The sequence below is a fragment of the Panthera tigris genome, chromosome B2 (genome assembly GCF_018350195.1).
Source record: "Panthera tigris isolate Pti1 chromosome B2, P.tigris_Pti1_mat1.1, whole genome shotgun sequence".
Classification (NCBI taxonomy): Eukaryota; Metazoa; Chordata; class Mammalia; order Carnivora; family Felidae; genus Panthera; species Panthera tigris.
In genome coordinates, this window is record NC_056664.1 from 39,749,062 (window position 1) to 39,764,012 (window position 14,951).

Consider the following 14,951-nt stretch of genomic DNA (forward strand, 5'->3'; position numbering starts at 1 on the left):
CCTCTGGGGTATTTTACCATCTGTTTCTCTATTTCTGTCACATGCCGCTCTCCCACCTGGAATCCCCCAGCCCTGCGTCCCTCTTCCCTAAGCCTTCCTGTCCCTGCGCAAGTTGTCAAGGCTCTCTGTGCCTTTTTCTCCCTAGGCATAAGGTGGACACGGCAGTACCCGCCTCTTGGGGGTCGCGGAGGACTCACGGGGTTCATTCATACAAAGCACTTAGCACCGGGCCCAGCACAGAGTAGGTGCTCCATAAACAGTGGCTACGGTTCTTCTTCAAGGCCCAGCCCAAATCTCTCTTCCTCCAAGAAGCCCTCCCTGACTACCCCCGCCTGAGGTGGGCACAGCCCCTTCTGCCTTCGCCACCCGCTCCTCAGCGCTCGTCCTATCCTGACATGCACCCTTTGTCATAACCAGACACATCGCCTCCACATTTACTGGGGCGCTAAGTGCTTTACAATCTGTTAACTCTTTTGACCCTCACAACGTCCCTATGGTAGCAGGCTCACTATCACTACCCCCATTTTACAGAGGAGGAAAGTGAGACACAGACAAGTTAAGTAACTTGCCGGAGGTCACACAGCAAGGAAAATCATGGGCCCAGGCCAAAGACCTAAGCAGTCAAACTCCAAAGCCCATGCTTTTACCCCGTACTGTAATTATAAGTTGATAAATGTTTGGCAGGGGGGCGGTGGGCAGGATATATATCTGACAAGTACCCACGGGCTCCAGTTTCACCGGTAGGTACACTTGGGGCTCTACACCAGGGCTGAGCGTGTGTTCATTGCACATGTATAGTGTGTGTGCGGAGATGTGTCTAAAGGCTGCACGTTGCGCGTATGCAGAGCTTAGACACCACGTGTTCGGTGTGTGTGCACACGTGTAGGATGTGTGTGTGTGTGTGTTTCTGCAGGGGGGTTGTGGGAGGGGACATCTCACTCCTTTGTGTGGCTGTTGGTCTGTCTTAACAAATACTGCAGAGGACATGGAAGAGGACTTATTTCCTCTTCTTCAGCAATTGAGGTGCTGCTGGCGGCACTGGGTGGCTCAGTTGGTTAAGCGTCTAACTCTTGTTTTCAGCTCAGGTCATGATCCCAGGGGTCGTGGGATCGAGCCCCGCATCAGGGTCTGCGCTGAGAGCCCGCCTGGAATTCTCTCTCCCTTTCTCTCTGCCTGCCCCCTGCTCGCACACACTCGTGAGCACACTCTCTCTCTCTCTCTTTCTCTCTCTCAAAATAAATAAACATTTAAGAAATTGAGACGCTGGAGCCTGGAGTGGTTTCATGGCTAGTGCATTGCGTGTGCGTGTGTGTGTGTGTGTGTGAACATTATGTGATCCACGCCGGCACACTCGTGCGTGTATCTGCCTTTGCGAAGCACCCCCGTGCGTACGTGTGTGCCCACAGTGCTCTGGTGAATACCTGCACACGCACTGAAACGTGCGTGTGCGTGCCCAGAGGAACTCTGGGATCTGTGTGCGGTAGATACGTGTACGCGTGCAGGCACGCGTGTGCGTGCACACTGAGAGGCACATGTGCGAGTGTACATAACAGGAAGTGTGGTTGCCAAGATTGCCACGTGCAGGAGGCCCAGCCCCTGCGGCTGCGCGATCTGGCACAAAGGCTCTGTCTCCCAAAGCTGTTCCTGAACCGCAAGGAGAGGGTAAGGATGCCTGCCTGGAAGGAGAGCCAGGAGGAGTCGAGATAACAGACGGGTGCGCAGCGGGCGCGCGATGCGGGCACGCTGCTTGAGGACGTGTTTGTGCGCACATGTACGTGTGCGTGTCCTGGGCCTGTGTCCGTGTGTGGCCAGAGTGGGGAGCGGGGGCGGGGGGGGGGAGCAGGACGGGTGAGCATGGGTGTGAGTGTTGAGTGCACACCCGGGGCAGGGGGGCGGGGGGGCGTGTGCCCAAGCTGTGGGGGTGAGCCGGTGGGGGTACACAGTGGTGTGATGGTAGCGTGTGTAACCGCGTGTGCCGTGTCCCACGCTGTATGTGCGCGCAGGGGCTGTGCCCCAGGCCCCTGGTTCTGGGTGGGGTTGAGGGGGGTATCTCTGGCTGTCAGGCCTGCGGTGGGTGGGGGGTGGCCCCGCCGGTGGTGATTGAGCCCCCGCTCTCCCACCAGGCCTGCCAAAATACAGCGAGACAGGGTGTAATTACCGGCACTTACCTCGGCCATTACCCCCCTCGCCGCTGCGCGTGACACACGACCCGTCAGCTCCGCGTTGGCACCATTAAGGGGCCTCATTAGCATCCCGGCTCAGAAGCAAAATTACCCTCACTGCTCATTTCAAGATGTCATCAATTTTAATTTAGGGCCCAAAGATAGTACAATGGGAAGGCCCTCCCCAGCCCGCTGCACACGGAAAGGGAGGAGAGGCTGGGGGAGGGGCTGGAGGGGCAGCCGGAGCTGAAGGGGGGCAGAGAGGGAAGGGACAGAGAAGCGAGGGGAACAAGGGGGCTGAGCGAGGAGGGCAGGCAAATGCTGGTCTCCTCCTGGCCGGGAAAGGTCTCCAGGCCAGGACCTCTGCTGGTCCACCCCCTGACCCCAGGGAAAAGGAATGGAAGGCACAACCAGGGCAGGGCCCTGACCCACCCACCCCTTCAAGGGCCGTCTGAGGCTGTGCTGCCAGAAGCCACATCGTGGGCAAGATGCTGGGCCCAGCGCTTCCTTTCAGTTATTCCTGTATCCTCTCGGGAGGTATATCCTCCCCCTCCTTACAGGAGAGGAAACCAAAGCACAGAGACGTGTCCCCTGCATGACATACAGAGCCCACAACCAGGCCTGTTTGGCTTTGCTACCCACCCCTCCCTTCCTGGACCCAGAACCTGGGGCCCTTGGGACGGTCTTCCGGTTAGCATGCCTGGGCCCCTGGGTGGAGGGCAGGGGCAGCCTCCTCATACCGTGCCCTTGCTCCGTGTCTGGAATGCCCCCTCCCTCTCCTTGTCAGCCTGGTTCCTCACGGCTCAGCTTAATGTCACCCCTCCCTTCCAACCCCTGGCTGAGTCCTCCCCACGGCTTCTTCGGCCTCTGTCTCCCTGCCCCCACTTGCTGTGGAGACTGGCTTCTAGAGAGCAGAGGCTGCCCCTTCGCCACCCAAGTGTCCCCAGCACCCAGCAGGGGGACGCTCAAAGTGGGTGCTGAGTGAAGCAAAGACCAATGAGCAGTGGGGCTCAGGACGAGGTGGGTGGGGGGTTCAAGAAGGGCTATTTCAGTCGGTGAGGGCACAAGAGCGGGCGTGCCACAAAGGTGAGTTGAATGAATGAATGATCGAACACCTGAGTGAATGACCAAGCGGGTGGAAAGTGCCTGTCCCTGGTCCCTCCAGGGACAGAAATGTAGCTATTCCTTCACCAAAGCCTGGCGGTTACTTGACCTATCAGCCCTCGCGGGCCATCTTCATTGTAGGAGCTGAGCCTGGGCACAGGCCACGCACTTGAAGATCCTCTTTCTGACCAGGAATCCACAGGCGGCCCCACAGGCCGCTGGCCAATGGAACAGATTTTCCAGAAGGCCTGGTTTGGGAGGTGGGGAGGTGGGGGCAGGGTGGCGGAGGGAGTCTTCTCGTTCTTTCCAGCCAGCTGTGCCACCTCAGTCTGCCTTAACTCCTAGTAGGGCTCGGGGCAAGTCTCTGACTCCTGTGGGCCTCGGTTTCTCCAAATGGAAAGGAGGAGGCCATAACTCATGCCTCAGCTCTCCTGTGATAAGACAGCAGGAGGAGGGCTGGGCCTGCGGACATAGGCTGAGGGGAAAGGGCACTGTGTCTCTGTGCCTGCCCTCATCCGGACCGGGGCCGGCCTGCCTCCCCTGCTGCCCACCAGCCCCTCCAGCTCCCTGGCCGCTGCAGGGGTGAGAGGAGAAGGAAGGGCCCCATCCTGAGCCCCGAGACAGGGTCCTCGCTGGTGGCGGGCGCCGTTCCCCGGCCTCACAGAAGACGGATCGCTCCCTTAATCACTCTGGAAAAGAACCCCAAGCCGATATAATATTATAATTAATTAATTCACTAAAAAGGTATTAAATTTCTCTCCCCCCTGTGGATATTATCTGAATTCATTGACCTTTAGAAAAATCACCCTCTAATTGTAACCAGGTCCAAAAGCATTTGCAGCCCGTCCCTTTTACATTAATAATATCTTCCCGGACTCGGCTCTGGCTGCTTAAATATTGTATAAATTCCACTGCCCCCCTCGGAAAAGAGAGAGCAAAGAAAAAAGATGAGGCTAAAGGAGCCTGGGGGGGGGGGGTGGGGACTGGACCCTGAGAAGTGCGGGTCCCAGCAGGTGAGGGACAGGTGACTCCAAGGGGCTCTTTCTAGCTGTTCCAGCTGATATGCCAGGTGGCTGGGAGAGGCAGGGGAGGGGAATGGGCTCTGAGGTGGAGAAGGGGGCATGGGTTGGGAGCAGGAATGTTAAACTTGGGATTCCTTTCTAGGGGACTATGTGTTGCGGGGGGGAGGGGGAAGATCCAGAGTGTATATCAGATTCTGATCCAAGTCAGTGGCTCCAAACAATGAAGGAAGAATCTCGATTTAATGTTCTATTTATTTTTGAGAGACAGAGAGTGAGCAGGGGTGGGGCAGAGAGAGAGGGAGACAGAGGATCTGAAGCAGGCTCCGCGCTGACAGCCACAAGCCCGATGTGGGGCTCGAACTCACCGAGAGATCATGACCTGAGCCGAAGTGGGACGCTCAACCGACTGAGCCACCCGGGCGCCCCAAGAATCTCGATTTAAAGGAGCAGTGGGGGACGGAAATCCCAGGGAGGACACTGAGGAGGTAGGCACTAAGGAACACAGAGCCGGTGCCGCCCCGGCCGGGCTTCAGCAGTGCCCACATCCGCTCCCGGCCGTCTGTCCAAACGCCCGAGAGGGGAAATCTCCGTGGAAGGCAGGGGTGGAAGGCCACCATCCTGTGTATACACACCAATGCAGGTGTCTATCTTGGTCTGTGGGGCTCAGATCTCCACTCCTTCATGGTACAAGGAGGTAAGAATCTAGCGGCAGGCCCGGGGGGAAAGAGACACCAGAAAGGGAGCTGAGGATGACGGGATCCTCACGTCCAGCGCCCTGCCTCCAGCTTTGGGGCCCCTCGTGCGACCTAAGGGTGCAACGGTTTCTTGTCCTCCCCCTACTTAGCTTGGACTCCTTTCCCAGACCCCAATCCCACTTCACACTTTTGCTTTGTTCTCAAGGCCTCGGGGGCTTCCTCAAGTGAAATGAGGGGGTCGGATGGGTCCATCTGTGCTCTCACACCAGCCTGTTTACCCACTCCCCCTTGAAAAAACTAATTTCCCCCTCGTGAGGCCTTGAAGTCTGGAAGGGTGTTGTCTACAATAAAGAGCGCGAGTGAAGAAAGCATTCACGCCTCTTACTGTATTTAACCAGAGATGTCCATAACCACCAGTTGGCAGCTGCCGGCCTGACTCTACTGCAGCCACAAGCTAAGGGTCATGCAGACCAGTCTCAGATACACGAACACTTTCTGGTGGCTTGTTGAGATTCTGGAGGTAGCACCTGGGCCTGCCTTAACCAAACCCACTGGGCTGGCAGGGCCCCGAGGCAGACAGCTTGGAATGTACAATGAAGCTGAGATTCCACGATTTCCCACCAGTGGGCGCCCGCAGCGGCCAGGTCCTGGCTCTGCGGCGCCCTCTTGTGGCCAGAACTCCACTCACACCCTCAGTTCTGCCCAAAGGCCCTGCTTCCCAGCGGCAGGTGGGGCAGTGCTGAAGGACCTAGGGGACCGGAAGCCAGCAGGCAGGTGGAGGGGGGAATACAGGCCGTCTTGGGCCGCATGAGGAAGCAGGAGGGCAGCCCAGTTCACTGACTGAATCCCTAGGATGAAGGAAAACAGGGTAGGAGAGAGTTCTCAGTTTTGCCTTAAGGACTAGACTTGGAAGTTCCCAGACCCCTACCCGCTCCAGTGTCAGCGTGACCCAAGCCTGCGCCCATCAGCTATCCCCCAGAGTCCAGGGCTTGCCCCAGGAGGGCCTGGGCTCCCAAGGCTGTGGGGTGAGGCCTGGAACTGGAAGGAGATGCCAGCGCTCCAGGGCTGGTTCAACCTCTCCAAGGTCATCCACGGCTCCATCTGACCTTCAGATTAATCCTACAGCCTCCGCCAGCCCCGCCACCCTCAGCACCCACACACCCGGCTCCCTTTCCTCCTCCCCCCTCTCGCGTTAATTGCTCCAACGTTGATTTGATCTCCAGTTCTGCACAGAGGAAATTGCCCTCTTAGCCACTTTCATCCTGGGATTTAAATTTTTTTTTTAATTAGGCCCCTTCGGCCTCCCAGGGCCCCGTGAGGAGAAAGCCATTTTGGTCTCTGCCTGAAGACTGTGGGAAGTCGAGAGAGAAGTAGGCAAAGCCCAAAAAGACCCTCTCCTCCCTCCCCAAGACACCTGGGCCCTCAAGAATCTGCCACCCTGCCCCTCACTGCCCCAAGTCTGTCTTCCCATCCCACATGAGGTCGTAAAATCCCAGGATCTGAGAGCAGAGGTGCATGGGAACTATTCTGGGGCCGGGGAACAGAAGCCCAGAGACAGGAAAGGATTTGCCGAGGCCGCCCTGGAGGACAGACAGTGCCAGAGTGGAGAATAGGGCCACTCCCCGTCCCTGACTCCACCCAGCGTCTGGTACCCAAATTAGTTCAGTTGGATCCCTCTTTCCCCAAACCCAAGGACTCAGCCTTTCAGTGACTAGGGAGCCTCTCCTGCTAGAGACTCTGTCAAAGAGCAGAGGGGCTGGCCTTGCCTCCACGGAGCAGGCAGCTTGACCTTCTCAAGCAGGTGTCAGCCCCCTCAGGGAGGGAGAAAAATCTGGAGAGGTCACCACTAGCACAGGCATTCAGGAACAAGAGAAACATGTCCCCCACCCCGGGCCAGGGGTAGCCTAAGCAGCAGCTAAGAAGAAAAGACTTGGTTTATAGCAACTGGCCCCCACGTCATCGGGCTCAGCCGTGTCAGGCCACAGCTGGGGCGTGGAACCAGCGTGGCTGCAGTGCCATCTTGTGGCCACAAGGAGGGACACTGTCCCCCCTTCCGTCCCTAAGCTCCCTAAGTAAGGCTACATCTCCAGCTCCCCTGGAGGCAAGTCTGGGAAGTGGGGGGAACCAGGTGATGGGCTTGTTCCCTCCTTTCTGTAACCCTTACCCCGATCCCCATAAAGGGCATTGGAATTCGAAATCCATAATGGTGCACATTGGGTTGAATCCTCCCCGGTTGCGTCAGCCCCAGACACACACTCCAAAGAGACAGAGGACAAGCAGGTACAAAGCACAGTGTTTACTAAAGGCACAAAGTGGGGAGCCTGGGGGGAGCTGCTCTTCCAGCAGTGACCCCACGCTCTAACTTGAACCCAGCGCCCCCTCTTCCAGCCACCCCCGCCCTCACACCACCCGGTAGAGAGCTGTTAGCACCAAAGGGGGGTGGGGGTGCCAGGCTGGAGGACAGACTTGTTGCCATCTGAGTCCCAGAAAGGCAGGCCTGGGCACCCCCTGGACCAGTCGCTGCCTCAGAAAAGGAACTTCCTGAGCCCCCTGCTCCAACATGTCCTCCTTCACCGGCAGGGGTGGGGATCAGACTCAGAAGATGAGACACCCCCCCCCCCCCACCCAGGACCTCCTCTTACCTCTAGCACACCCGTCCCCTCCCTTCCCCTCATGATTTCACCTCCAGGAGCCAGGCTGAAGGCCTGTTCCTGTCCAGCCCCATCAAGAGGGTTGTCCCTGGGGAGTACTGAGCCAGGCGGGGGGGGCTTCTCCTGACCCCACAGGCTGCCAAGCAGGCACTAAGTCCAAACAGGGGCCGACAGGAAGGAGTGAGGCAGGCCAGTTTGCTACCTCACACACAAGTGCAGCCCAAAGGGTGGGAGGGAGGCGGCCCCGGGCCTCCCAGCCCCCAGGCCTGCCCCCGTTCCCCAGCATGGCGGCAGCCAGGGTCACAGCACGTCGCCCTCCTCCATGCTGAAGCTGCTCCGGCGGCTACTGGCCTTGGAGGCCTCGGGGGACATGGTGGAGAAGAGAGGGTCGGAGGCCAGCGGTAGCAGTGAGTCGTCCAGGAGCATGAGGTCCAGATCCTTCTTGGACAGGTTGGGGAACGGGGAGCTGTGCTCTGGCCCCAAAGGTTCGGGGTAGCCTGGGGGCCCTTCGTCGCCCCCGCCCCCAAAGCTCAGGCCGTGGCTGAAGTCCAGGTGGTGGAATGGGGAGGGTGGCTGAGGTGGCTGGGCCGGCAGGGGCAGCGGGGCCTGGGGGGGCAGAGCCGGCAGTGGCTCAGGATCCGGGACCTCGGCCTCCAACAGCAGGGCCTCCCCCGGGCCCTCATCACTGGGCAGCTCCTGCTTCACCACCTGCTGGGCCAGCTCGGCCATATTCACGCCTGATGGGGAGGTGGTGGGGAGGCCGTGCACCCGAGCCTGCATCTCGAGCTCCTGCAAGGTGAGGCAGAGAGAAGGCTGGGGGCACACACTCATGGGCCCCAGCCGCCCTTCCCCGGGGCCCCCCCGCCGCAGCCCCTTGCCCTTCCCCTGGCTGCACCCAAGACCACAAAATGGCTCCACTGGAAGCAAGTATAGGCTTCTAGAGTCTAGACCAGTGTTTTTTTCAAACTACAAGTCACAACTCATTAACGGGTTGTGAAACCACTGTAGTGCCTCTTGACCAGCTCACCCTCTATTTTTTTTTTTAATTGAAATAGACTTGCCTAGACTAGACCAGAATAGAAATTACCAGAATGCACTGCATCTATTAAGAAGGAGGGTTCTTTCATGAAACTTTGATTTTTCACTTGGAGTGTGGCTCTGTGTGCTGGATTGTAATGTCAGTGGTATTACCTCCTATGAGAAATAGAAAAGTTTAAAAGCTGCCACGCAACCGCCCTTTGTGTTGATGAGCAGCCTCAGATCCAAAGAGGACAGAGGCCCTGAGCACAGCCAGGACTAGAACCTTCTGCTCCAGATGGTAGGAGTGACTCTCCCAAGCCTTCTGTAGTTTCTCTCCAGTGGTGAGACTTAGCGTTCCAAATAATTCCAGCTCTCTGCCTTCCACATGAGGTAGGCTTGCACTTCCCTGCCCCCTTGAGGTTAAGTGTAGGCATGTACTTGCATTGATTAAGGAAATGTGAGCCGGGGTGACAAGTGTCACCATAAGAGTTACGTGGCTGGGCGCCTGGGTGGCCCAGTCCCTTGAGCATCCTGACTCTTGATTTGGGCTCAGGTCATGATCTCACGGTTAGTGGGACTGAGCCCCACGTTGGGCTCTGCGCTGACAGCGTGGAGCCTGCTTGGGATTCTCTCGCTCTCTGCCCCTCCCCCACGAGCATGCACGCGCTCGCGCGCTTTCTCTCTCTCTCTCTCTCCCCCTCTCAAACAAACTCTAAATGAGGGTCCCACAGAACAGAATCTCTAGCTGGTATTTGTTGCTTAAAGTTGCTGGGGATTGCTCCTTAGCCAGCGTTCCTTCCATTCTCATTCCTCCAACTCCGGAAGTATAAGTCCTGCCCCTCCCCCCCGGGGGCGGAGCCAGGCCCGAGGCAGGTGCCAGAGCTCCTCCAGAAGTCCAAGGGCAGGGGCCGGACCTGGATGCGGAGCAAGAGCTGCTTGTTGGTCATTTCCAGGCGCCGAGAGTGGGTCTCCAGCTCCCGGGACTTCTGTAGGTCCTTCTGCATCCTCCGGATGTAATCGACCGAGGCCTTGAGGATGGTGCCCTTGTTCCAGCGCACGTCCCTGCGGGCCAGGCAGAATCACACGTGCAGGCTCAGCGGGAGGAAGGAAAACCCCGCTTTGGTTCCAGAAGCCGATGCCGCAGGTCTCCCAACTTTGCCCACGGAACCCCAGATGCGCCCCGCCCCCATCTGTGGAGAAGGCCGTGCTCCCATCTGAACAGGACAGACCCTCGCGGGTGACTCTTGCCAGCGCCCACCCCGGTAATCCCAGGGAAGCAAGCAATGCCGAGCGGCCTCCTTCCCCAGGCCTTCCATTCTGGGCCGCCCAAACCCACGTCAGTTCTCGACTCTCTGGACCCCTCCAAGCCAGTCCAAAAGCCCTCACCAAACGATGCCAGCATGACACCTCCTCCAGGAAGCCCCCACCCCTGCCTCACTTCTGGGATTTTGCTCCTCCGTCTGGAGCTGTCCTGATAAGGGAGGGATCTTTTTTTCCCAAATAGATGATAAGCTCCCAGAAGGGAGCAACCAAGGGATTCTGTTCCCAGCCCTTGCCCTGGGCAACCAGCTAGTCAGCCGCTGCTGCCCCGCCCCCAGCCCCTAGCGTCTCCCGCCACCCCCCCCCCCTCCCCTAGAAACTGCTCACAGGTCGTTGGCCTTGGGGATCAGCATTCCCAGCTCCTTGATGCGGTCATTGATGTTGAACCTCCGCCTCCTTTCAACTAAAGGTAACAAATCCCGGAGGGAGCAATTAGAAGGATGGGACCCCATGGGAGGAGAAGGGTCCGCCCGGCCCAAGGAGGGGTGACTTGGCCCTTCTGGGAAGTAATGGGTGAGGAAGGGAATGGGATCACTATGGGAAGGAGGGGCCCAGGTGCAGATGGATACAACCCAGCGGCTCTGCAAGGCAGCAAAGCCGGCCGGGGGTAGGAATCTCTGCCCACATGACCCAGAACACCTTCCCTGGCTTCCCAGGTTGCACACCCTAAAGACAACAATACGATATGATAAACCCATTCACTCTGAAGTGCTGGGGATTTCATGACTGTCTCTTCTCCGGAGCCCCTCTCCCACCCCCATCTCCCAAAGAGGGCCAGTGGGAGGAAGGCAGGGCTGAACCCACCAGTCATCCCAGCGCAGATTTAAGGTCTTGTGTAGAACCCAGGCAGGTCAGAGTGGCTTTTTTTTTTTTTAATTAATAAAAAAATTTTAATTAAAAATTATAAAGCCCCAATGAGAGCTCGGGTCCAGATGGCTTTTTGGGTAGCTCAGGTGAGAGTGAGGAGGAGGGAGGCAGGGAGCAGGAACCCAGGGGGTGGGGGTGAAGGGCGTGGGGGGCTCACTTAAGTTGTGATTGTCTTTCTTCTGCCGCTCCTTGGCCAGGGCCCGGCTCTCAGCATCTGGAGGCCAGGGAAAGGAGAGAGGAGCTGGGAGGGAGGGAGAAGGACAGGGAGGAGTAGGGAGCCAGGGCACAGGCAGGCAGGGAGGTGGTACCTGTAAGCTCTCGCTTCTGGGTCAGGTCAGCGGGGCAGGAGCTGCTGGTGACGCCCACCAGGGAGGCTGTGACCTGGGGGTCACCACTGTACACGTTCAGGTGGCTGCTAGACAGGGGCAACTGTGGGGTGAGGTGGGGAGAGGGACCCGGTGAGCAGTCCCCTGTCCACAGGGGCCCCTGCCCAGGGCCCATCATCCCAGGAACAGCCTTTCTTTCCCAGGGACGCCCAGGGGAGGCTGTACTGATGTTCCCCGGCCACGCTTTCAGCTCAAAGGGTCTGCAGCCAGCACCAGGATGTCAAAGCTCCACCCTGGGCCTCTTCACTGGGCAATTCTACTGGAAGTCTGTAGGGTTGGGAACTAAATAAGGTGTGGCCCCTGCCCTCCAGGAGCCACCAGCCTAGTGGCTAGAATCCTTGCAGAGTGATCAGACCAGGTAACAGCCCTAAGGGCCGACAGGGGAGGGGATGAAGTCGTCCCAGGCATTTGGAAGCCCAGGGGAGGAGCACCTAATCTGTTTTGGAGTTTCTGGAAAGTTTCTGGAGGGCATGGAACTTGAATTGAGTCCCGAGCAAAGAAGTGAGGAAGGGCTGGACTGGCAGGGGGATGGCTGAGCAAAGACGCGGGGCTGGACAGACAGAGCTGGGGTGGGGGGTGGGGGGGGGCAGCCACAAGTAGAAGCTTGAGCTGCAAGAGTAGACAGCATGATGTGGGCAAGGCAGGAGATACACCCTGGAGTTCTAGATTCGACTTGCAAAGACCCTGGCATATTGCAATGGGCAGCCAGTAGGGGGATAAACAGAGGCCTGGCAGGGACAGACTTGAGTTCTGGAATGATCACCCCAGCTCCTGCCACAGGAACACACAGAGCAAATCACAGGTCCAGAACCCTAAGTGGGCACACAGGTGCCCTACCAGATACCCGGCCTAAAGGGACCGAACACTTGTGCAGTCTGGCTTTCTCTCTCTCTCCCCAGCCTTCCCTGCTCTGCTGGCAGTAGGTTTCAGACCCAACTGGCCCTGACCAGTTCCTGCTAAGCCACTGGGCAATGTCACCAGGGCAGTGGGGATTAAGGACTGACTCTGACTTCCCACTGAAAGATTTGGGGGCTTCCCCTCAGTGTCCTAAGCTGGGGCCAGGATCAGGGTCATAGGGTCAGGCCCAAGGAGCAGGAGGAAGCAGCTGAGGTTCAGGACCTTCCCAAAAGGGGTGGGGACACCCACAATTCCACCTGTTCCGTGTAAACGTGTCACCCTGTGCGGAGCTAGCCCCCGATTTCCTGCCTTATCTCATTTTCCCACAATCCTGTGGGTAGACGGCATCACCCCCATTTTGCTGCTGAGAAAATTGGCGTTCAGAACAGTTAAGGGACTTCCCAAGGTCACAGCCAAAGCCAGAAGCTAGGCCTCTTGATTCTAAGGCTGGCTCCTTCCCATCTGCTTCTTCACCCCTGTCCAGGAGGCCCAGAGAGCATTCACACTCCAGGAGGCTGCTGGAGGGAGGGGACAAAGCCAGCCCCCTATCACTTGTCCCGTGGAGTGAGGGACACAGGCCTGTGCCCGCTGGGCCCTAGGCTTTGCAGAAGAGGGACATCCCAGATCCCAAAGGAACTCATCAGCTCAGGGCCACACTGCTCCCCTCCAGGAATGCTTTCCCTGCTCTGCTGAGGCCCGGCACCAGTCCCTCCTGCCCCCTCCCCTAACCCCACCCAGGAAGCCTTCCCAACTGCCCAGACACCACTCCCCACTGAAGCCCGCCTCATGCACACAGGCTAGACACATCTCTCTGGATTCATAATTCTGCTCAGCCTTGGGCTCTGGTCACGTGATTTGATGGAGGCGACTGTCATCTGCAGCAAGATGGCTCTGCCTGGGACCGGGGGTGGGGGGGAGCCCTGTCTCTAGTTCTCCCCAGGCTCAGAGCCACTGTAGAACCTCTACCTTCTCCCTCTGACACACCCACCCCACCCTGGCCAGCAGTACCGTGTTGGGCATCTGAGTTTCAGGATTGATGAAGCCCAGGACGTCATCCAGACACATAATGTTGTCGATGACATCAAACTGAAAGAGAAAAGTCCGTCTGGGGAGGGCCCACTGGGAGAAAGGCACAGGGAAGGGGCACCGGGACAGCCACTGATCTGAAGGGACCTTGGAGCCCACCTCACTCAACTGGCTCATCTTGGGTGGAGTGAAGGAAAAAGGTTCAGAGGATGAGTTGTCCAGGTCCCACAGGCCTCAAGGCCAAGGCCAGGGCTCTTCCCAAAGAGCCAAGTTGCCCCAGGGAGATTGCTTTATATACCCTCTGTCTGGACATGGCTTTGCAGGTGTGCTGGGCTTTCCAGTAGGAGGGTCCTGTTTCTCTCTAGTCAAGCTTTCAAAAGTAGGGGCGAGGCTTTTCCTATGAGACTAGGGCTCCCTGAGGTCAGGACTATGTCTCCCCCTCAGACTGAGGCTCCCTCAGGACAGGGCTGTGTCTCCCCCCTCAGATTGGGGCTCCCTGAGGGCAGAACTGTATCTCCCCCGCTCACACTCGGGTCCCTGAGGCAGGGCTGTGTCTCCCCCACTCAGACTGGGGTCCCTGAGAGAGCAGGACCTCCCCCTTGGACTGGGAGGGACCCTGACAGCAGAACCTTGCCCTTGCCATTAGACCAGGAGTCCCAGGAGCATAGCACCTGGCACCAGCTCTGCTCATGGCAGCCCCTGGCCAGCTTCTCACTCACCTCCCTCTCGGGGTTGGAGCCAATGTGCAACATGGCCATGGGGCTGTTGGGAGCACTGTTGCCAGCTGAGGAGGACATCACGTGTCCGGCCCGCACCCCCGGGGAGGCAGCCGGCAGGGGCTTCGGGGAGCCCTGGGCGGGGCTGATGTGGGCGGCGAACTTGTTCCCGTAGGTCTCGGACAGGTACTCCCGCACCTTCTGGTCCCGGGACTGCTGCAGGTGGTAGGAGGTAGGGTTCTCCAGGTAGGACTGCACCTGGGAGGGGGGAGAAGGCAAGGGTTCTAGGGCTCCTAGAAGCAGGGTGGGAGGGGACAGGCCCCACCTCGGGACACGCCCTACCTTCAGGACCTCCCCAGGCACAGGTGGCGGAGACTGGAAGTGGACGGGGGTGTTGATGGCCGGGGTGGGCGGCCCACCCAGCTGCTGCTGCTGCTGCTGCTGTTGCTGCTGCTGCTGCATGTAATGCATGACGGCCTGCTGCTGCATGCGCTCCCGCTGTTCCTCCTGCTGTACCTGCTCCCGCATGAGCTGCATCCGCAGCCCGATGCGCGACGCCATGGCGGCCACTGGCACTGGCTCCCTGTGGGCAGGGGGAGGGGGGCAAGTCTGTGAAGCACACGTCCTCTTCGGAGCCCCGGGTCTTGGGGAACGGGGGAGGCCAGGTGGAGGGGGTCACACCCACTGTACAGGAGCAGACACCGAGGCCCAGAAAGGAGAAAGGATTTGCCGAAGGCCACCAAGCAGGAGAGTGACGGGGCCGAGACTTGAACCCAAGTGTCCTGGTTCCTGGGCCAGAAATGGAGACCCTCTTTTCTTTGTTCATTGCAGCTGGTCGACCCCAAAAGGTTGGAGCCGACCTTGACTCCTCTCTTTCTATCACACCGCATCCTGGCAGATCTGACCTCCACCTGCCTGCCCCATGTGGGCCCAGCCTGGACCTTGCCTTATCTGGCTTCCTCAAAAGAGCCTCCCAATGTTCAGACACCCTCCTTTCTTGCCCCACAACATTCTACTTGCAACTCAGGAATCAGGGGGATCCTGTTCAACCTAAGTCAGATCTTGTCCCTCCGTCTGCTCAGAAC

The 14,951-nt window shown here is 58.6% G+C and overlaps 1 protein-coding gene across 4 annotated transcripts in view; it reads right to left on the reverse strand.

The window, feature by feature from the left end:
- Positions 1-7,264: 7,264 nt before the first annotated feature.
- Positions 7,265-14,951, reverse strand: part of TFEB (transcription factor EB) — a 54,728-nt gene continuing 47,041 nt past the window's right edge. For all 4 annotated transcript variants that reach the window (XM_042986330.1, XM_042986329.1, XM_042986331.1 and 1 more), the window contains exons 2-9: positions 14,209-14,449; positions 13,870-14,124; positions 13,133-13,210; positions 11,150-11,270; positions 10,999-11,055; positions 10,302-10,377; positions 9,569-9,716; positions 7,265-8,423 (exon numbers count right to left, since the gene is read on the reverse strand). In XM_042986330.1, the coding sequence (XP_042842264.1) occupies positions 7,935-8,423; positions 9,569-9,716; positions 10,302-10,377; positions 10,999-11,055; positions 11,150-11,270; positions 13,133-13,210; positions 13,870-14,124; positions 14,209-14,427 (1,443 nt within the window). In that variant the 5' untranslated portion in view covers positions 14,428-14,449 and the 3' untranslated portion in view covers positions 7,265-7,934. The remainder of the gene's footprint in view (positions 8,424-9,568; positions 9,717-10,301; positions 10,378-10,998; positions 11,056-11,149; positions 11,271-13,132; positions 13,211-13,869; positions 14,125-14,208; positions 14,450-14,951) is intronic.